Source organism: Sus scrofa, chromosome 2 (genome assembly GCF_054392235.1).
Source record: "Sus scrofa isolate SSC_HxYL_T2T_F1_AM1 chromosome 2, Sscrofa_HxYL_maternal_Yorkshire_Landrace_v2.0, whole genome shotgun sequence".
NCBI lineage: Eukaryota > Metazoa > Chordata > Mammalia > Artiodactyla > Suidae > Sus > Sus scrofa.
This window is the reverse complement of record NC_139384.1, coordinates 87,939,961-87,961,808: the sequence shown is the minus strand read 5'-3', so window position 1 is coordinate 87,961,808 and position 21,848 is coordinate 87,939,961. Positions and strand designations below refer to the sequence as shown.

Genomic DNA, 21,848 nt, shown 5'->3' with positions numbered 1-21,848 from the left:
GTTCAGGTGCCTGGATTAAGCTACACCTGAAGGTAGACCCATAAACTTTCCATTTAAATTTTCTTGTTGAAGGTTCCAGCCCCTTACACTCCATTTTTTTGTCACTTGTATGCAACAGTCTTTCCAGCTGTCCCTACTCATCAACAATATTCTACTTAAAGGGTGTCAAGCCCCAGAGTCACAGCAATGTGGACAAGGGCGTTGGATGACCTTCCCCCCCACCCGACCTCAGCTCCAAGTTGCAGGAGGAAGGGAAAGAAGGGAGGGGCAGAAAATGAGGAAGTGGGTTGTTTACAAACTGGGCTTGCTCTCCAGCTGCTGTTGCGAAACTCTGGGGCTGGAAGGGCACTCTGGGAGACTGGGCTGGGGGTCAGGGTGGGTGGGTGGGTGGGTCCATCCCTCTGCTCTGCCCACCGCCCATCCTGAGGGGCTCTTCCCACAGAATGACAGAGGTGGCAGGCAGGTCCAGCAGCCCATCTACTCTTGGTACAAAGTCTAGGGGAAGATAATCACAGCACTGTGGCGGGGGAAGTGGGGGGAGAGAAGGGCGTGGACGGCTTCCCTTTGTTCAGCTGGGCCACTGCCCACTTGGCAGATAGGACCTGTGGGAGCTCCCCCCCCACCCCGTTCCACCCTCATAAAAGAACCCCAGAGCCCTGCCCTGGGCCATTGTTGAGGCCACAGCAGCATCATGGCAGACCGCTCCGGGCACCTGGCAGCCCTGATCCTCCTCGGAGCAGCTGTATGTGGTGAGTGGACCCGGGACTGGGGTGCCAGCTGGGGGCCCCTAGCCTGCAGCGCAGTCAGCCATGGACCCCTCCGCTCAAGAGGATGGCCCTCCAGCCCCACTAGGTGGGCAGAGAGGGGGCAGGGTCCACATGAACAGAAGGCTCTGAAAACCAAGCAATTCTCAAAACTTTGAATCTAGTGAGTTCAGAGAGCCTCTGGTTCTACAACAGAAAGCCCAGGCTGGGAGCAAACGGCTGGCAGGATGTTGGGTCTGATCAGCCCCACTTGTCTGTGTCTATATTGAAGTTCTAGGGCCCAGTGTGTAGGTACGCGGAGTCTGCCCCAGACTGTCACTCCCCACCGCCCGGTCTGTCTTCTTCAGCATCCCTCCCTGGGCCCCCAGAGTTTGCAACTCTTTGGGGAGGATCCCAAGGAAGGAATTTCAGTCTGAGGGTGCCAGAGCCGCTCTCTTAGAGGGAATCTGAGGTCTGGGCTGCAGTCACCCTCACTCGGACCTGCATCCTCCAGTGGCACAGCCCCGTGGCCGGATCCTGGGTGGCCAGGAGGCCAAGTCCCACGAGAGACCCTACATGGCATCGGTGCAGGTGAACGGCAAGCACGTGTGCGGAGGCTTCCTGGTGTCTGAGCAGTGGGTGCTGAGTGCAGCACACTGCCTGGAGGACGTGTGAGTGGCCCAGGACCAAGAGCGGAATGGGGGAATTGGGTGTCGGGTGGGGACATGGCTCTGATGTGAGCCCACTCCACTTCCAGGGCCGAGGGGAAGCTGCAGGTTCTCCTGGGTGCGCACTCCCTGTCACAGCCCGAGCCCTCGAAGCGCCTGTACGACGTGCTCCGCGCCGTGCCCCACCCAGACAGCCAGCCTGACACCATCGACCATGATCTCCTCCTGCTGAAGGTCTGCTAAGTCTAGCCGCAGTCCCTCCAGCTGCACTGGGGGCTGCGCTGCCCCTAACGCTCGCTTCCGCCCCCACCCTCAGCTCTCCGAGAAGGCCGAGCTGGGCCCTGCCGTGCAGCCCCTTGCCTGGCAACGAGAGGACCACGAGGTTCCGGCAGGCACGCTCTGCGACGTGGCCGGCTGGGGAGTGGTCAGTCACACTGGCCGCCGGCCCGACCGTCTGCAGCACCTGCTCCTACCGGTGCTGGACCGCACCACCTGCAACCTGCGCACATACCACGATGGCACCATCACCGAGCGCATGATGTGCGCGGAGAGCAACCGTCGGGACAGCTGCAAGGTGCGAGGGCGGGAGGGCTGAGAGGGGGCGGGCATGTGGGGAGCTTAGAGAGTGGCCAGGCTCTACAGCGTGAGCGTGGCCTGAGAAGTGAGGGCTGGGTGGGCGTGGCAGAGTTGAGAGGGGAGGTGGGATCTGGGAGAGGGTGCAGATAAAGACAAAGCCAGGGCGGGCATGGAGAGGGCTAGGAATGGGGCAGGGTCGGAGGCGGGGGCTGCTGAACTCAGACAAAGGGCGGAGTAAAGCTTGAGGGGCAGAGCTGAAAGTTGGGAGGCGGCGCCTTGATGGGCTGGGCCTGGGAAGATTGCTGAGCGAGAGAGCCTGTTGGGGCTGTAGGGATGAGCGGAATTGCAGCAGGTTCAGGTTGAGCCTGGCCTGGACCCAGCTCTCAAGCCCCCGCCCCACGCAGGGCGACTCCGGAGGCCCGCTGGTGTGCGGGGGTGTGGCCGAGGGAGTGGTTACCTCAGGCTCCCGAGTCTGCGGCAACCGCAAGAAACCCGGCATCTACACGCGCTTGGCGAGCTACGTGGCCTGGATCGACGGAGTGATGGCTGACAGCGCAGCCGCCTAAGGAGGACCTAAGGGACAGGGCGGTGGTCACCAGGCTTAGCAATAAAGTCATCCATTCCTGCATCTGAACCTTTTATTATTATTTTTTTTAATGGCCACACCAGTGGCATATGGAAGTTCCCTAGCCAGGGACTAAATCCAAGCTGCAGCTGGCAACAACCCACTGAGCCAGGTATAGAACCTGCACCTCAGCAGTGACCCGAGTGGCTACAGTCAGATTCTTAACCCACTGCACCACAGCGGGAACTCCCCGACCACCTTCACTACTTTCACATTGCCTGTGGGAGCACACGAAGTGGACAGTCCAAAAGGACTGCGGAAAATAGCAAGTGAAACCTTTTTTTTTTTCCCCCAACCTTTTAGAGCCACACCTGTGGCATATGGAGGTTCCCAGGCTAGGGGTCGAATCAAAGCTACAGCTGCCAGACTACACCACAGCCACAGCAACGCAGGACCCAAGCCACATCTGCAACCTACACCTCAGCTCACAGCAATGCCTGGATCTGTAACCCACTGAGCAAAGCCAGGGAAAGAATCCGTAACCTCATGGTTCCTAGTCGGATTCATTACCACTGTGCCAGAACGGGAACTCCACAAACAAAAACCTTTACCTTGGTAGCAGTGGCAGGAGGTGACAGAAAGGCGTGCCTTGGGGTGGGGACCCTCGGGGGTCAAAAGCCTGGCTGGAGCTGCCAGGAGTAGCTTCATGTCTGGGCCACAGGGTGGCACCCTTACTCTTTCCTGGAAATAGAAGAGGCACCCCAAAACGCAGAAGCCTGGGTGGGGGTGGGCGGGGTTCTCCAGGTCTGGCTAACATCCAACTGCCCCTTTGCTTCTTAATTGGAACGTGAGGGCCTACTGTGTCCAAGACCCTGCTCTGGGCTGAGATTTAGGTATGCAGAGAAGTTGTGTTCTTATGATCCATGTCCCAAATCTGGAAACAGGCTGAGAGACCCTGCGACTCTCCTAGGGCCACACAGAAGCTCCTAAGCAAAGGCTGGAACTGAGCCCAGAGCCACGGCCCCTGTGTTCATAGGCCAACCCCAGGTGCCGAGAGGTCACTGACAGGGAAGTTGATAGGTACCCCTGAGCAGTCACGCTGTCCAGGTGCACTTCTGTGAGGTGCACTCCTGTGAGGTGACTCAGAACCCAGGTCCTGAGGCGCTGTGCCTTTTCTCCCACTTGGATGAGGGGTCTTTGAGGCCTAGCACCTACTAGGCTCCAGGTTTTGGGGGAGTTTTTTTTGGCGGCACGTGGAAGTTCCTGAGTCAGGGGTCAAACCCACACCACAGCAGAAACAAAGACAGTGATCCTTATCTTGCTGTACCACAAGACAACTCCTAGGCTCCAAGTATCAAGCCTGGTCCACAAAGGGGGTCTCTGACATCCCGTTGGTTGAAAAAGAGACTGAGGGTTTGAGAGATGAAGTCATCCATGAGCACCTGTTGAGCTCCCACTGTGTACCAGCCTCGGGCGGGTACTACGGATACAGCTAAGACCCAGCCCAGCTCACTGGAACCTGGTCAGATGTCCCCTTGCGGGGGAGGGGACTCACCCAGTCACTGTGACCACAAGCCTGGGATCCTGCTCAGTGTATTCATGGACCCCGCATGTGATTTGAGAAGCTGAACACATTTAACTGAGAGGGAAGTGGGAACTTAAGTGCTGGTCATTCAGCCGTCAGACTCACTCATCCAGTAGGTATTTCCTGAATGAGACGATGTTACCAGGGAGTGGCTCTGAAACGATCCAGGTGGCAGTGGGTGGTGGTGCAGGGAGATTACCAGGTTCAGCAAATAAAAATGCAGGATGGGAGTTCCCGTCGTGGCGCAGTGGTTGACGAATCCGACTAGGAACCATGAGGTTGCGGGTTCGGTCCCTGCCCTTGCTCAGTGGGTTAACAATCTGGCGTTGCCATGAGCTGTGGTGTAGGTTGCAGACGCGGCTCGGATCCCGCGTTGCTGTGGCTCTGGCGTAGGCCGGTGGCTACAGCTCCGATTCAACCCCTAGCCTGGGAACCTCCATATGCCGCGGGAGCGGCCCAAGAAATAGCAACAACAACAACAACAACAAAAAGACAAAAGACAAAAAAAAAAAAAAAAAAAAATGCGGGATGTCCAGTTAAGTGGGAATTTCAGAAAAACAATATACTTTTCTAAGTATACCTCGTGTAATTTTTGGGACAGATTTATACTAGAAATGTATTCAGTGTACACCTGAAATTCAAATTTAACTTCGTGCCCTGCATTTTACCTGGCAGTGGGTACAGATGAAGAGACTGGCCCTGTGGGTGAGCTGGAGCCTGACTCTCCCAGCCTGGAGGGTGCGTGCAGGACCAGATGGAGTGGGTGAGACAGGCAGAGGGGGAGGCTCCAGGGGCTTCCAGGCAGGAGATACAGACTGGATGCCTTCCACAAATCGGGGGTCTTTGAGAATCCTGCGACTGCAGGGCCTCTTCTAGCAATCCCCTCAGTGCTTGTGGTGGGGCAAAGGGACAATCCTGAGCTACAGGGGAGGGCAGGACTAATGTAGGGCGCAGAGAGGGTGGCCTGTGGCTATGTCCCCACCACCGCAGAAGGGACCCCACCTGCCATAGGGAGTAAAGGGCTGCTTCCCGCTTCTGTTTCCAGAGGACAGTGGCTTCAGCTTCCTCATCTACCACAGGTACCCATGTCCCTGGCTCTGAGAGGCTGAGGGCCCAGGGGACATGCAGCTCAATGGACTGAACTACCTGTGTCACACCACCACTTGCTGTCATTGACACCATGTGGACCCGTGTGGACACATGGTGGGGACAAGGAATGTCATCACCCACAAACCCCGCCCCCAGCCCAGAAGAACATTCCAGCAGGGCCCACAGCAGGTGCCACCCCACCCCAGGAGCCTGATGCTCCTGGACAGCCAGGCACATTTATGCCCACTGGGCTCATCACAACAGTTCCTGAATGTTCTGTTACCACTGCTGCATCGGAGACCACCCCAGACTTGGTGTTCACCCATCATTGTGCTCGGCTGTGTCAGGGTCCCACGGGCACAGGGCTTGTCCTCACTCCACCACCTAGGTGACCTGAGGCTCCAGGATGAGGGCCCAGGAGCCAGGCCAGGCCCCACCAGCCTCAGGGTCACATGGGCCACTTCTATGCGCAGGACAGATCACAACAGCTGCCAGTCCCCAGACCCTGGGGGAGAGGACATGGACCCATCAAAAGGTGGTGGCCAGGTGTAAAACCCTCAGTTTAACCTTAAGCCCATCAAATATGAGTGCAAGAAACAAGCTCATTTTCCTAAAACAATTAACTAGTTTAAAGACTTCAGAGTGACTTGAAAAAGGCAAATTTCTTTAAAAATATATGGTCAAATGAGGTAAAAAGCTGAGAAAAAAATACGCAGGACTCAGAAGAAAGGCCTCCTCCAGGCTGTGGCACCGAGGGGAAGGTCAGGGAGGGCTGGGAGGGCCGCCTGGAGCTCTCCTTCCTCTCCTGCATGGGGGAGGCCACCCTGAGGGGACAGAGTTGCCAAGGCCATCAAGTGCACGGTTGCGGTGGGAAAGCGGTGGGAAAGCGGCAAACGAGGCCCCCCGACCCAGGTAATGGGGCCCCTGGGGTGCCACCATGCCCTGAAAGCCCAACACAGCGCCCACATGGCCTGCCCCCTGCCAGCCTCCAGGAGGAAAACAAGAACCAATTACCACTTAACAGGCTGCACTGAGCCTCAAGGCCTGCGGGGAGCCGGCCTTAATCGGTCCAAGTGGTTCAGGCAGAGGGAGGACCCCTGGGGACAAGGCCTGAGCTCCCAGAATCCTGGAGGAGGAGGGCAGGGAAGAAAGAGACAGAGATGCTGGGAGGTGGTGGGAGCACGTCCACCGCCACTTCCAGTCCATGGCCCCGCAGGAACCCCTGCGCCTCGCATACACGAGGTGCTCAATATGTGCTGACAGAGTGAGAGAGCAACACGCAGGGGCAGAACCACAGCCTGGGGAGGGGGAGGGAGGCACCAAAGGAGGCGGCTTCTGGGGTGGCACCTGGATGCTGGGAAGACACCTGCAATCCAGTGTGGACATTTGCTGGACCTGCCCAGCCCACAGACCGCGGGACAGAAGCACACAGCACAGACAGGTACAGTTGAGGAGACCGAGGCAGGGCTCGGCTGGTGTCACTGCCAACAAGCAGTCACTGTGCCCAGGAGGTTCATGGGGGACTTTCTAAAGGACAAGGGCCTGGACTGTCCAGAATCCTCCGAGCTGGGACCAGAGGCATCCAGAGAGGTCACTGGGCTCGCCGGGGGGCAGCCTGGGAGCTGTGGCTCTGCCCGGGGCAGAGAGGTCTTGTCTCCAGTTGGCATGGCGGCCATGCAGCCAGGCCCTCCTCCTGAATCCCTGGGATCCACCACTAGGCTCCGAGGAAGAAAGAGGAGTGCCCACTGGGCTGAGGACACCAACTGGAGGCTTCAGGTTGGGTCCTCACCTACCCCGTTGGTCACGGGGCACTAACTGTGCCTGAAAAGATTTCCAAAGCACAGTTCAAGGTGGCGTTGTCTAACGCACCCGCTGAAGGTCCAGAGTATGCAGCTGCTCTGCCACTGGCGAGGGGACAGCGTGGCCAGCTTTAAATCCATCAGGAACCCACTTACATTTTGCACAGCAAAGGAAACCATAAACAACCAAAAGACAACCTACAGAATGGGAGAGAACATTTGCAAATGACACGACAGACAAGGGATTCATTTCCAAAACATACACACAAAATATACACACAGCTCCTACGGCTCAATGATAAAAAAACCCCAAATAACCCAATCAAAAAATGGACAAAAGACCTAAAGAGACATTTCTCCAAAGAATAAACATGGATGGCCAGTAGGCACATGAAAAAATGTTCAACATCACTAATTATTAGAGACATGCAAATCAAAACTACCATGAGGTACCACTTCATACCAGTTAGAACAGCCATCATCAAGTCTACAAATAACAAAAGCAGGTGCGGAGAAAGGAAGCCCTCCTACACTGTTGGTGGGAATGTAAATTGGTGTAGCCACTATGGAAAACAGTGCAGAGGTTCCTCAAAAAACGAAGAATAACCATGTGATCCTGCAATCCCACTCCTGGGCATCTATCCAGAAAAAACTACAATTCAAAAAGATACATGCAACCCTATGTTCACTGCAGCACTATTCACAAGAGTCAAAACATGGAAGCAATCTAAAGACCATCGACAGATGAGTGGATTAAGAAGATGTGTGTGTACATAATGAAATATTATTCAGCCATGAAAGAGAATGAAATAACACCATTTGCAGCAACATGAATGGACCCAGAGAGTCTCATACTCAGCGAAGTTAAGTCAGAAAGAGAAAGACAAATACCATATGATCTCACTTTCGTGGAGAATCTAAAATATGACACAAATGAACTTACTTACAAAACGGAGTCACAAATGGAGAAAGCAAACTTATGGTTACCAAAGAGGGTGAGGGAGAGAGAAACTAGGAGTTTGGGACTAGCAGATAGAGACTACTATATATATAAGCAGAGGTCCTAGGGCACAGCAGAGGAACTACATTCAATACGCTGTAGTAAACCATATGGAAAAGAACGTAAGAACGTCTATATACTATAACTGAATCACTGTGCTGTAATCTGAAACTAACACAACACTATAAATCAACTACACTTTAAAACCACGTGGAAAAAAAATCATCCAACTAATATTTAAAACCATATTAAGCAGGGGAAAAAAGGAAAAAAAGAATCTACTTACACAGGGCTGGGCCCTGGTCAGGGGTAGCTGAGAGGCAGCCGCCGCCAAAGCCCTCCACACAGGCAGTTCTTGATCCAGCGCTGCTCCCACTGTTTGACAGCTGTCGCCTTATTGGGCGACTTGAGCATGGTGACGCAGCCGCACCTGTGGGCAGAGCCGCGCAAGCGGGGCACTGCGTGGGGCTGGGCTCCCACCTGCCACAGGGCCTCTGCACATGCTGTTCTGCCCCAGGAATGCTGTTCCCTGCACCACCACCACCTACACAGAGCTAACGCCTCCACACCCTTTCATCCCAGCTCAGATATCGCCCCCTCCTGTCCCTGAGTAGAGGGAAGAGGGGCTGGGGGTCCAAGTCCCGACTCGGCCCGTCCTTAGTGGTGTCACTCTGGGGCCTGTTTGCCAAGCACAGCCCTCATCAAGTGCAGACAGGGAAATGGAGGCATGAGGTGGCCCGGTGTGGGGACAGCGCTGGTCGCAGCAGCGAGGGCGACGCTCACCTGGTGCAGGCCTTGCACTCCTCTGTGGGGTAGGCGCCCAGGTGCAGCCTCCTCAGGTGGTCCATCTTGGGCTGGCCCGGCGCCCTGACCAGAGAGCTCATGAGAGCAGGGGCACGCACGCGTACGCAGGCCCCCCCACGCACACACGTGCATGCACGTAGGCATGTGCACGCCCACACGCACATGCACGCAGGCCCACCCACACACGTGGGTACAGCTCCATCTCCCAGACACAAAATGTGTGTGATGCGCACACATGTGGGGGAACCAGGAGCTTCTGTGAGTGGGGCTGGTACACGCCCACCCTCTGCCCACAGACCCTGCCCAGGCCTGGCACCTCGGTGACACCGGAGAGCCTGATGGGAGCCCCCCCGGGGGGGAGACCTGGGGCGGGACTGCCTATGATACTTGTATTACACATTTGAAAACTTATATGAAAGAGTGTAAAACCCCTTTTGTGACCAGCCATCTTTTCCTGAAACCCAAGCACAAACCACGGTGTGTGACTCATCAGGCCGTTCTTCCCACAACAAGACCAGGAGGAAAATGCTGAAGGTTGGAAGCTGAAGGAGCAAAGCCCAGTGCTGGAGCAGGGTGGTGGGGACACCAGCTCCTTCCTAGTGACGGCCTGTCAGGAATTCATTCTGTGAGTGCCTGCCAGTCGAGACAGCCCATGGGGTCCTAAGTTTGGATCATGGCCCAGCTGCTTTCTGATTGCACCTTTGAGGCTCAGTGTACTTGCCTAGAAAGGGGGACAAACCCCAGCCCATGCCGTGGGGGCACTATAGGGTTAATACAGCAGGCACAGCATCCAGGTCATCTCTAGGCCCTAGAAAGGTTCGGATTCCCAGGGGCCTTGGGCCTGGCCAGGCAGTCGGTGTGGCAGGCAGTGCGATTTATGGTGGGGGATGGGGGATGGGGGAGGGTGTCATGTATCAGCGTGAGCCGGGAGGGCACTGGAGCCCGAGTATCCAAGGTCAGCCACGTGGGCCCTTCATGCGGGTGATGACAGACCACAGGGAGGATGATGTCACCCAGACAAGTGAGAGCACAAGTCAGTACAGGCCAAGATCACTAGACGGAGGGAAGTGACGTGGAGGGGGTGCCTGAGGGACAGCATTTAGGTCAAGCTGGAAGGAAGCAGCAGGCACAGCATGTGCAAAGGCCCTGAGGCAGGCCTGAGGGAGGAAGTCAGGTGGGTTTTGGGGAGATCCTTCAATAAGGAAGGTCCGTGCAAAGGCACCAGGGCAGAGATGGGCACGCACCTGATGAGGCCATCCAGCTGCAAGGTCGTGGCGCTGCCAGGCAGAGTGGGAGCCTTGCCGAAATGCAGACGCAGGGGCTGCTTGGGCTGCAGGCGGCTGACGAGGCCATCGCTGACGGGCAGCCAGTCAAGGTTAGGGATGAGCAGCTGGCTGGGCAGAAGACAGCACTCATCCACCAGTGCCTCATCTGGCTCACTCGTGGGGCCTTCATCACGGCCTGCAGGGAAGGGACCGTGGGGATGCCGTGCTCAGTGGCTCTTCCAGAGCACTGCCTCCCAGGAGGCACCATGGCCTCCTTGGGGCTCAGAGAGCACCAGGTGCAGGCTGCAGCCCTGCCCTGACTTCCTGGGTGGCTCTGGGAAGCTTCTACCCCCTCTCTGGCCCCAGGCTTCTCCTCCGTAAAATGGGAAGTCATTCATTTTAAAAATACACAGGGGAGTTCCCGTCGTGGCGCAGTGGTTAACGAATCCGACTGGGAACCATGAGGTTGCGGGTTCAGTCCCTGCCCTTGCTCAGTGGGTTAACGATCCAGCGTTGCCGTGAGCTGACGCGGCTCGGATCCCGCGTTGCTGTGGCTCTGGCGTAAGCCGGTGGCTACAGCTCCGATTTGGCCCCTAGCCTGGGAACCTCCATATGCCGCGGGAGTGGCCCAAAGAAATAGCAAAAAGATAAAATAAATAAATAAATAAATAAATAAAAATAAAAATACACAGGAATGGGAGTTCCCATCATTGCTCAGTGGTTAACGAATCCGACTAGGAACCACGAGGTTGCGGGTTCGATCCCTGGCCTCGCTCAGTGGGTTAAGGATCTGGCGTTGCCGTGAGCTATGGTGTAGGTTGCAGATGTGGCTTGGATCCCACATTGCTGTGGCTGTGGCGTAGGCTGGTGGCTACAGCTCCAATTGGACCCCTAGCCTGGGAACCTCCATATGCCATGGGAGCGGCCCAAGAAATGGCAAAAAGACAAAACAAACAAACAAACAAACAAACAAAAAACACACAGGAGTTCCTGTTGTGGCTCAGTGGTTAATGAATCTGACTAGGAACCATGAGGTTGCGGGTTCAATCCCTGGCCTCGCTCAGTGGGTTAAGGATCCAGCGTTGCTGTGAACTATGGTGTAGGCCAGTGGCTACAGCTCCAATTAGACCCCTAGCCTGGGAACCTCCATATGCTGCAAGTGTGGCCCTAAAAAAGACAAAAGACAGAAAAAGAAAAAAAAAAAAAATGGCTGATGTTTAATGAGCTCCTATACTTTGCCTGGACCCGTGCTGGGAAACAATGGGGGCCAAAATAGCCAGTTTGACCTGTGGGAGCTTATATTCTGCTGTGGGGGAGATGCAACAGGGCTTGTATTGTGGTAGGGAACAGGGGAAGAGAGCTGAGTGTCTTACAGCAGATCCAGAGCTTCGTGAGCAGGCGGAAAAGCAGGGACATGCTGTCCTGGGTGTCTGAGGTGGCCGTATACACAGGCAGGCAGCTGGGCTTCAGCAGGCCCCAGATGCGGATGACGACCATCAGCTCACGCAGCATGCCCAGCGAGGTGCCGTCCCGCAGGAAGCTGTGGCCTGGTCGCAGTGGGGAGCCCTGTGGGAGGAGCCCTTGGTCTGTGTATTCAGTGTGTGAGGCATCCTGAGACCTCAGTAGGTCCTAGGGGAGGGGGCTTCCGGGTGGGGTCAGGGCTTCAGGAGGGGCAGGGGCAGAGGAGGTAGGGCTTCTAGGCGCACCTGGTTGGGCAGGCTGGCCAACAGGTAGAGCACAAAGTCTCCCACCCACTGCAGGAGCTGCTGTAGTGCCTGGAGCGTGTTCATGTCCAGGACAAACTCTTCCGTCTTGAGGTTGATCATGACCTTGTCAATGTCTGAGAGGGGACAGGCAGTCAGGGGCGGCTGGGACCTCCCTGGACAGGCCGACACCATCATAAACAAGTAAATGAGGGCTCTGCATGGCCAAGCCCAGGACACCTGGAGGGAAGGGCCAGATAGAGGGGCTCCAGATGTCCCCCTTGGCCTTCAGAACGCCTACCTGCCCCTTGGACCCCTTGTGCCAGGCACCCTGCAGCTAACGAGAGCCTCTAGCAGTGCCCGCATGGATACCTTCCCCCAGGCTGGATCACTTTGCTCCCATTTTCACCTGCCACAGTGTGTCCCCACACTTGGCATGTACAAGATGCCCAAGGGGCCCTCTTTGGTGAGCTTAGGAGGGTCCTCTTTGGCCACCAGGACAGCCTGCAGTGTGGGACCCACCAACGTCTGTGATCTTGGTGCAGATCTCGGTCAGCCGGTCACCAGGACTCTTGTCGGGTGTGTTGAGGACATGAGGGCGCAGCAGCGATTTGAGCGTGGAGCTGATGGCAATAAGGAAGAGCTTGGCATGGTAGTCGCACACCCGTGTCACCGTGCAGGGTGAGAGCTTGCAGAGTGAGGCTTTCATGGCCAGGATCCGGGTGGAGAGGACCTGGGGGGGTGGGCACTGTGAGCAGGCTGGGTATTCACCTCAGGGGCAGGAGAGCATGAGGTGCGGGACCCGAGGGACAAGTAGCTAAGCCTCTCTGGGCCTCACCCCCCTTATGGCAGAATCAGGTAACATTCAGGCTGTCAACCTGGATGGGGGTCTGCCCACATCAGAAAACTCTGGGTGGTCTTGACTGGGGGCCCCTGGCACGAAGTGGGCGGGGCCAGGATGCTGTCACACCCTGTCCCTGGATGTTGCCAGAGGATGACCCAATGCGGCATTTCCCCCAGATAACCGAAAAACGTGAAGCATAAAAAGGTACACACACAGTATGGCTCGATAAGCGAGCGATTTGATCATTCCTGGCCCAGAGCCGTTTCCTGGTCCACACAGCAGTCTCATGTCTTATCAGGCTGCTGGGAACCGGACCTTTCTTTCCTGTTTCATCTTCTGACTGGTTACCGCTGGCACAGAGGCCACCTTCATTCACACTCTTAAAAGTGCTGATCTCCGCAGCCGCCACACTGAACTCAGGGAGCCTCTGGGTTTTCCAGGTACACAGCCGTGTCCTCTGAACCATCATTTTCTATCCGGCTCTCCCATCTTTAACCCCTGGTTTACTGCCCTTGTCGCCGGGGCTAAGGCCTCAAAGGCCACCCAGAGTCGGGGAGCATCAGGCCCACAACCACCCACTCTCTGACTGAGGCAGCCACTCAGGAAGAACTGGGCGTCTGACCTGCAGGTCACCCAATAGAAGCCTAGGCAGCAGCAGAGGAGCGCGCACCTGTTGCAGCTCAGCCTTCTGGCGCGTGTACTCCTCATGCAGCTTCTCCACCAGGCTCTGCACCATGCCAGGCTGCACGTGCAACAGGATGTCCCACCAGTCGTAGCCGGTCACCATGCAGTACTCCAGCAGGAAGAGCAGGTGCCGCAGGGCCAGGCCCACGTCCAGAGCGTGGCCCAGGGAGGGCGAGATGCGCAACATGCTCAGCTGCCAGGAGAGGCGGGGCCGTGAGGGGGAGGGCGGGGCCTGGTGGGCAGGGAGGGCTGGGACCACAGGGGTCCAGGCCTGCCAGGTCTGGTGGAAGGGCTGTGGCGCCCTGGCCCATGGCAAGCCCTAGGTTTCTGTGGCAAATTCCACAGCACACAACAGCCACTCATGGAGCCCATTTCTAGGGAGTGGGCAGGGAGGGGCGAGGTGTGAGTATGTACACAGATGTGCATGAATGTGGGTGTGCGAACACGTGTGGGGTGTGAATGAGTGTGTAATTGGGAGTAAAGTGAGCAAGAAGATGGCCCACCGTCCTGCCAGGCTGTGGACAGGTTCCTCTGGGGACGAGAAGACAATGCTCACGGAGCACCCACTATGCCAGGCTGTGGAAGGCTCACCTCTGCCTTCACCCAGGACTCCTTGCAGAGCAACCACACGAAAGACTTCCTGAGCTCCTCCTGCACCCGAGCAACTCACCCAGCCACAGCGACCCCAGGGCTGGGGACCCTCCCTAGATCCCCCCTGAAGGCACACTTCCTCACTCACTCCCTCCCAGGCCCACCCCAGCAGGCAGGGGCTGTGGATGCATCCCGAACAGCACTTACTCGGCCGTGGTTGTCGATGCCCACAAGGGCCAGGGAGGTCCAGGAGAGCTGCATGGCCTTGAAATGGACGGCAGGGCCTGTGGTCCGCGGACGCTTGATGGCTGGCTCATCCATGGAGCGTGGGGCTGCAGAGCTGTAGAAAACGGCCATGGACTGCAGCGAGAGCCGGTGCACGATGTGGACACTGCCGTCGTGAAAGGCCAGGGCCAGTCCTGTAGGCACATGGGGTCACACACACCACAGGGCCTGGAACACACCCGTGGGGCCCACGCCCAGCTCTGGACAAAGGGAAGTGGCTGCTCTACCCAGCAGAGGCTGCCCTATGGAGGGGTGAGCCCCAAGCCACCAGAGCCCTCCATGCCGGTGCCCGGCAGCCGCCCCTGACACCCCGGTATCTTGCTAACAGCCCAGGGGCATCAGAGTAAGCAGCCTTGCTTCCCGGGTACATCTCCCCCACTCCCCTGCAAGAGCCAACATGCAACTTCCAGGGGGACAAATGGAGGGGTGGGCAGAGGGGACAGCAGATGCAAAGGCCCTGGGCCCAGGCACGGCACGCAAAGAGTGAAACAGAGGTCAGCGTGGTCAGGGGCTCTTAGAGCCTGAGGCCTAAAATCCCGAGCGGGCTGGGGGTGTATAGTGCCAGCCTCCAGGGACCAAACCCTCAACCAACATCTCAGCTACTAAGGCCCGGCCTGGGGCCCTGAGCTGGAAAGTTTGTCCCAAGTTCCCTCCTCCCCCTTACTGATTTCTAAGAGCCTTCTACATATTAAAGAGCACTGCTTCTCAGTGGCCTCGCAGCCCTTTGTGCTTATCTGACCCTGAATTTGGTGTTTACATCCGGGAGGCTGAGCCCAGAGTCCACCTCCCCCTGGGAACCCTGGAGACGGCCCTACCCAGGCCGGGGTAGAACTGGGTGTCGCTGGCCACCTTCAGGTCAGTGTTGGTGAGCGAGATGGGCAGCTTGGGCAGTGCCACGGCGGACACACGGTCCAGGTCGTTGGTGGCTGACAGGATCCGCCATTTGAGAATCATGGGCTGTTTGTCACCAACTGAAAGGGGACCAGGAGACAGACAGCAACAAGGTGAGGACAAGGCTGAAACACAACAGGGTGGCCCTGACCCAGCACCCTTCTTCTTTGGGGCCCCAGCCAGCCAACTGGCTTAGGACAAGCACATGACCCGCAGGGTGGCCCCTAGGACATGGGGGTGGGAGGAGGCACCTGTCTGGGTCAAGAGGCTATCAGCTGGTAGGGACATCACCCTTGCCCCCAAGAAAAAGCACTGAAAAGTGGAACTTACCCCCCAAATTCCCCTCATGACTCAGCCTGCTTACACTTGGTTTGCTGTCCCTCTGATCTGAGGGGCCTGGGATGGAACGCCAGCTCTCCCCACAAAGCCTGAGCTGGACAGACAAGTGGCCCAGATGGACCCCTCCCTGCACCCACAGTCTCAGCATGATGAGAAAGTCTCCCATTGAGAGGTGGGGTGGATCCTCAATCTGGGCTTGGCCCATGGGATCCACATTCCCAGCTGCCTCAGGCGCACAGCAGGTACCGGGGACCAGGATGGAGCAATGGAGGGAGCCCAGGCCAGCACCATCTGGGCTGTGGATTTTGAGCCAAAGCTCGCAGCTGGGGTGTCACATGGCAAAACTGGCTCTGACATAGCTCTTCTCTGCCCATCCATCCCAAGAGGTCTGCTGTGGACAGCCACACATGAGGGGACTCTCAGCAAATGTCATGCCCTGGGGACACTGAGACCCAGAGAGGGGTGACACTGCCTGAGGCCAAAGTGGACTAATGACAACACAGCAGGGCTGTAACGGTAACAAGCACAGCAAGGCCCGAAGAAGGAGCACGTGCAGGCCAGTCAGCACCCAGCATCCCACACCTGACCTTGGGCGTTTCTAGGTTTCAGAGGGGAGCATCTAGGTTACAAAGGGGACCCCTAAGGTCAAAGGTGGAGCTGCCTGCAGAGCTCAACCTGAACCCAAATGTCTACTCAGCCCTCAACCATGGGCCGGACTGTGGCCGGCAGAGCGGGTGCCTGAGGTGGAGATGGGGAGGATGAGTGTGCCGGGCAGGGGACCAGTGTGGGCAAAGGCAGGGAATGAGAGCAGAAGAGGCAGGTCCAAGAGCAGCGGGGGACTGTGGGGCTGGAATGTGCGGTGGCATGTGAGCGCAGCAGCGAGCACTTCCAGCATCTGGACGCCTGTGTGAGGACCAGACTATTGGGCGATGGGAGGCCCTTCCACATGAAACAGGGTCCTGCTTGTGACACGGTCCCAGGGCTGAGCAGGAGGAATTGAGGTGTTCAGGGGGGGCAGGCAGCTGGGATAACAGGTCCCAGGGCTGGGAGCAGCCTGACAGGAGAGCCTGAGGCTGCCTCAAGGACAGACTAGGGGACTTGGGAAGGGCCTAGACTCCGTGCAGCCCTGCCTGCCCTCTCAGGAGAGGCAGCATGACCCTCTTGGCATTTAAATCCTCCACAACCACCTGTGGGCGGCGGGAGCCGAGCAGAGCTTCTTGACTCAGCTCCTCAGCCACTCCAGGGCCATTAGCTCGTCCATCAGCGGGAACACAGCCCTATGTGCAAGGCAGAGGCGCAGGAGAACCAGGGTGGTGGGTGGCTTTCTGGCTTCCCGGCTGCGCCAGGTGTGTGTGTGTGGCAGGGAGGGTGGTCTTGGTGGGGGACTCTGCGCTCCGGGGATGGGCAGTTCACAGCCCTGCACCCTCCTCTGAACCAGGGCTTCCGAGGACTCTGCCAGGGGGCTGCGTATGGGTGCCAGGCTGGCTGAGCAGGACTCACCCGCGGGCGAGAGCTGCTGGAAGATGTTGTTCACAGGCAGCCCCTCCTTCCGCAGTGACCAGCACTCCACCACGCTGGTCGTCTGGCTGGATGCGCAGAGCAGCACCTGGTGGGGAGCGGCTGGGTGAGGGCGCCTCTCCGGGGCTCACACCACAGCCACCTCACATCCTCACAGTGGATTCAAACTAGGCCCACCTGTCCTGCATTTGCACCTGCCCCCCCACCTCTCATGGGGAGGGCCGAGTCACCCCATGGTGCCCCCAGCAGAAAGTGCGCAGGGGGCCAGGGACATGAGCTGGGGCTTCTCAGTGCGAGGTTACCAGGGGGGACCCTGGGTAACCTGCTATGGCTGCCTGACCCTCATCCCCAGAAATGTCTCCAACCTGGTCCCAGAACCTGCGGTGGTGTCACATCATGTGACAGAGACTTTGCAGGTGGAGTTAAGGCCTCTGGGATGGGGATGGTCCTGGACTCCCCAGGGGCCCAGTGTCATCACCAGGTCCTCATAAGAGGGAGGCGGGAGGGTCAGAGGCAGAGAGACAGGAGATGCCGCGCTGCTGGCTGTGAGGATGGAGGAAGGGGCCGCGAGCCAGGGATGCGGCGCCTCCAGAAGCTGGAAAAGGAGGAAACGACTCTCCCCTGGAGCCCCTGGAAGGACCAGCTCTGCCAGCACCTGGGTTAGCCCCACGGGGCCTGGCCTGACAATGCAAGGCAGCGGGCTCACCTGCTCCGACATGTCGCGGGCCAGGAACTTGAGGTGGGTGATGGCGGGGACGCGGTCCCTGCGGTTGAGGTCAGTGGTGCAGCGCATGAAAAGGGAGGGCAGGATCTCAGTGTCGATGCGGCACTTCTCACTAACCACGCTCACGCACACCTTGTAGAACTGTACTGGGGATGCGCTGCTGCCGTCCGCTGTGGCCACCACGATGTTGCCGCCGCCCGTGAAGGCGATGTCAGCCAGGGCCACACGGCCACGCAGCCGGCACAGGCTCTCTGTGGAGGTCAGCACCTGCCCGCTGGGCTTGAGCAGGGACACAGTGACCAGGCCACTGACCGTCACGGCAATCCAGCCCTCCATGGGCTTGCCCCCAAACAGCGTGAGCGAGGGTGAGAACTTGACACGAGAGAACTTCTCGCCAAAGCTGGAGGCGGCCGACTGTGGGGGAGGAGCAGGGTCAGCTCCAGCCGCTGCATGATGCACTGCAGCCATGGGCAAACAGTCACCGTCCCCGGGCCTGGCACTAAGCATGAGGAAGGAACAGGAGAAAAGGTCCCTCTCCACAGCATCAATCCAGGAGGGCCTCCTGGCTCTAGGACGAGCAAGCCATGTGAACCCGTGGCAGCTATGGGCCCTCATCTCTCACCGGCTGCGAGCCCAGCCCTGTCACACCTGCTCGCACTGACCCCTTGCCATGACCTGCTGTCAGCCCCGTTTGATGATGAGGGATCTGAGCTCCCCCGACCCAGGCAGCTCCCTCTGAATGAGATGCTGGGCTGAATCAGAGAATCTGGAGAGGAATTCTAGGATACTGCTAATTCAAAAGGTAGGCTGGATTTTGAGGACAGTAGCCATCAGTTAAATGGGCGGCCTACTGAAAACACAGGTGCTAACAGCTTGATGGTGGGTGTGAGATGGGCCCAGGTGAGAAAGACCAGGAGGAGCAAAAGGCGTGAGAGGGGGAGCCAGCCTGAAGCACCACACCTGCTCGCTCAGGCTGGACACCCACCTTTTCCACGTGCAGGGCCAGCTTCACACCATTGTGCAGCCAGGACAAGGCCACGATGGGGTCCCCCTCCACCAGGCTGCCCACTGGGCTCTCCCAGCTGTTGGCCAGGTGGTCTGCCATGGTCCAGCACTTGATCTGCCCATCAGCATCGGCCGACAGCAGCCGGGAGCCTGCAGGGGAAGAGGGGGGCAAGCCTGTGTCACAAAGCACCCCCCCCAGTACATCTGGGGCCTGGGATGGGAGACAAGCAGGGGCATGGCACACATGTCTCCCAGGAACGACTCTGGTCACCAAAAATGGGAGGAGAAGGAGCCGAAAAGCCACAAGGCCAGGGCTTTCATCCTAGTTCTGGACAGTGGGGACATGACCAGGAAAAGACAGAACAAGTAAGCTTGGGATTTGAGATCAAGGGTGAGCCCCACCCTCACCTGACTGGTCCCACTCGAGGCAGGTGATGGCCTCGCTGTGCTCCGAGTTGATGGAGTGCACGTCCCAGGGGTGCTCCGTATCCAGGATGTGGATCATGCGGGTCAGGTCTGCAAAGGAGGGCCAGGTCAGCGGCAACAATGGCAGGGCCTCGAGTGCCTGATGACCCCAGGGGTAATGGGAGCAGGTCCATGACTCTGCCTCCAGAGAGGCTACAACCACTTTCAAAAGAGACATAGAAAATGGAACTGGAAAAAAACAAACCCAAAATGCTAACAGAGAGTGGCTCTCTGGGGAAGGTAATGCCTTTTTTTCTTCCCCTCATCCAAAATGTCTGTGTTTTTCTCCTTTCCTCTAGGAGCATGTGTCATTCAACAATAGCGAGAACACAGGCCCAGCAGGCAGGCTGCAGCTCAGAGGCTTTCAGAAGCCAAGCAGTGACATATAAGGTCTGGAAAACTCAGGCAGGAGCCTCAGCAGGGGCTGGGGACCACCCTCATCTGGACAGGTCCATCCCCTGGGGGTGATTCCAGTGCCCCCTGGTGCCAGGTGCCCTCTGGGCCCTCACCACCCCTCATCACACATGAGGGAACCCTGAGAGACTGGACAGGCCTGGAGGTCCATGGGCACTGGGGCACGAGCCCATGCGGGGGGCAGGAGGGGGCGCACCCTGGTCGTCGTTTCGGAGATCCGTGGTAAAGGCGATGAGGTTGCGGCAGGACCAGGCACAGGCCAGGGGCACCGAAGGGCAGTGCGTGCTCTTGGGCCATTTCTCCCACTCACAGACGTACGCCAGGTCCATGGTGCCCGGCTGCCAAGGTCATACACAGAGGGCGGTCACCAGCTTCTGAGGGAGGGAGGACCAGTTTGTCACAGACGTTCATGCAGGGCCTCAGGGCCCAGAGCGCAGTGCTGGATGGTGGGTCACTGCAGGGACCCAAAGACTCAATCCCTGCTCTGTGTATGTCAGGGGAGCTATATCTGACACATGGATGGCCAGGGAGGCCTCCCAGCGTAGAAGTGAGGGATCCAGGAATGCAGCCTGGAGGAAGGATATCCCAGGCAGGGGGAACAGCCAGTGCAAAGGCCCAGAAGCTGGACCAAGCCCAGGGTCATCAAGGAGCGGCAGGGGGCCCATGTTGCTGGAACTGAGTGAGAGGAAGGGAGGGGTAAAGTGAGGGTGGGGTGGGTCATGCAGGGCCTGCGCTTTCACCCTGAGTGAGGTGGGAGCCCCAGGGGAGCTGAGACCTTCTTATGTTTCACACACCCCTCTGGCTGTCTGGAGAGAAAGGCTTAGGGACAGGGTGGGGGTGACCATGCCAGTCCAGGTGAACAATGATGGGGACCATGAAGCAGTGAGGAGAGGTGGGACTGCTCTATCCTTAGAGAAGCCTTTGGCAGAGGCAAGGAGGCAGGATGGGGGGCAGGCAGCAGCTTGGTGCAGCACTTCAAAGGTAACAACCGCAACGGAAACAATGAACATTTCCACCTGCTGTCTATGTGCCGGGCATTGATTACGGTTATTTTCACCGTTACCAGAACCCAATGAGACTGTATGACCAACCCATCTTTCTCAATCACTTCCCCCAGGCCTCCCGCTTCCTCAAGCCTTGGCCAGGAACCCCAAGGCCCTGCCCAGAGGCCCCTTCAGCAGTCTTTAAGCTCTGCCCTCAAAGCTCTCCAGCCCCGCCCCCTACAATATTTGCTTTCCAGACCCCAGTCCCAATTTGCCCCTTGTGTTCCCAGGGATAGCTTAAATTTGTTCTCTCCCCAGGGTCTCCCAAACAACTCGCCTCCCTATAACCACCTCCAAATTCCCAACCCTCCAAGTCCCGCCTCTTTTTGCCACTTCAGGCTCCACCCCAGGGACCACTACCCAATAGCCAGGTGCTGGTCTCCAGTGGCCGCCTTCCAGCCCACCAGAATCCCCAGGCCCCTCCCCAGGAAAATACAGCCTTAGACCTCCCAACCCCTGATCAGGTTCCAGGCCCAGCCCCGATTTTCCCCAGCTCGGAGTGCCCGGATTCCCAGACGCCTCAGACTTTCCCCCAAGTTTCCGTCGCGACCCCCCCCCCCCCGCCCAACGTGCTCCCGGGCGCGTACCCAGCACCCCTTGCTCTCCAGGCCCGCCCTCTAACCCTACAGGCCCCGCCCCCGGCCCGCTAGTCGCCGCCGCGGCCGTAGGCACCGTCCTGAGGCCGGCCCAACGCCCAAGTCCCCAGTCCCCGCTCACCGGGACGGCCTGTTCTCCCAGCCGAGCGGACGGCCACGGCCTGCACTCCACCTATCGGCGCGGCTACGGCACCGCCATCTTCCCCGGATCAACGAGTCGCCCACGTAGCGCGGCCGTTTCCCGGAGACTTCTGGGACAGCAGCGGCTCCGGCCCCGCCCCACTACCGATATAATTTGCATACATACATTGATAGTTTCCCAACAGCCACCCGAATTATATTTCGTGAAAGAACACTTTCTCAACTTCAGTGAGTAGCCTCATTCTGTTAAGCTATTGTTGCACTGATATCAGAAAAGAAGAGACAAGTTACTGAGTATTTTTCTTCTAAACGGAATTCACCCTTAGCGTAAAGTATTTTATACTCCGCCCTATAAATAGCGGTCGGGTTAACCCCGGTGTCGTGCTCGCTTCGGCAGCACATATACTAAAATTGGAACGATACAGAGAAGATTAGCATGGCCCCTGCGCAAGGATGACACGCAAATTCGTGAAGCGTTCCATATTTTGCTTTTCCTTGCTTCTTTTCCCCG

At 57.9% G+C, this 21,848-nt stretch overlaps 2 protein-coding genes and 1 non-coding gene across 40 annotated transcripts in view; 2 read left to right on the top strand and 1 right to left on the bottom strand.

Moving 5' to 3' along the window:
• Window positions 1–21,449, bottom strand: part of MED16 (mediator complex subunit 16) — a 36,691-nt gene extending 15,242 nt beyond the window's left edge. For 9 of the 38 annotated variants that reach the window (XR_014837853.1, XR_014837852.1, XR_014837854.1 and 6 more), the window contains exons 1-15: window positions 21,318–21,449; window positions 19,754–19,931; window positions 19,087–19,194; window positions 18,659–18,828; window positions 17,656–18,087; window positions 16,932–17,037; window positions 15,017–15,172; window positions 14,124–14,335; window positions 13,312–13,518; window positions 12,320–12,530; window positions 11,801–11,934; window positions 11,468–11,660; window positions 10,074–10,290; window positions 8,809–8,892; window positions 8,312–8,455 (exon numbers count right to left, since the gene is read on the bottom strand). Coding sequence is in view for 18 of the 38 variants with exons in the window: in XM_005661362.4 (XP_005661419.1) it covers window positions 8,329–8,455; window positions 8,809–8,892; window positions 10,074–10,290; window positions 11,468–11,660; window positions 11,801–11,934; window positions 12,320–12,530; window positions 13,312–13,518; window positions 14,124–14,335; window positions 15,017–15,172; window positions 16,932–17,037; window positions 17,656–18,087; window positions 18,659–18,828; window positions 19,087–19,194; window positions 19,754–19,886 (2,490 nt within the window). In the remaining 20 variants the exon portion in view is untranslated. Of the gene's footprint in view, window positions 1–2,607; window positions 3,026–4,673; window positions 5,732–5,869; window positions 8,456–8,808; window positions 8,893–10,073; window positions 10,291–11,467; window positions 11,661–11,800; window positions 12,038–12,206; window positions 12,531–13,311; window positions 13,519–14,123; window positions 14,336–15,016; window positions 15,173–16,931; window positions 17,038–17,655; window positions 18,088–18,658; window positions 18,829–19,086; window positions 19,297–19,578; window positions 19,932–21,317 lie in introns of those variants that run through there. The other 29 variants (XR_014837859.1, XR_014837858.1, XM_085013439.1 and 26 more) reach the window with 19 other exon arrangements.
• On the top strand, window positions 684–2,615 carry CFD (complement factor D). The gene is made up of 5 exons (NM_001246244.1): window positions 684–749; window positions 1,258–1,414; window positions 1,501–1,645; window positions 1,728–1,985; window positions 2,392–2,615. The coding sequence occupies exons 1-5, from the start codon at window positions 692–694 to the stop codon at window positions 2,551–2,553; spliced, it is 780 nt and encodes a 259-aa protein (NP_001233173.1). The 5' UTR covers window positions 684–691; the 3' UTR covers window positions 2,554–2,615.
• A 269-nt stretch (window positions 21,450–21,718) lies between the features above and the next one.
• On the top strand, window positions 21,719–21,825 carry LOC146405549 (U6 spliceosomal RNA). Its single transcript, XR_014839258.1, has one exon. It is a non-coding gene; the product is annotated as a U6 spliceosomal RNA (small nuclear RNA).
• Window positions 21,826–21,848: the final 23 nt, after the last annotated feature.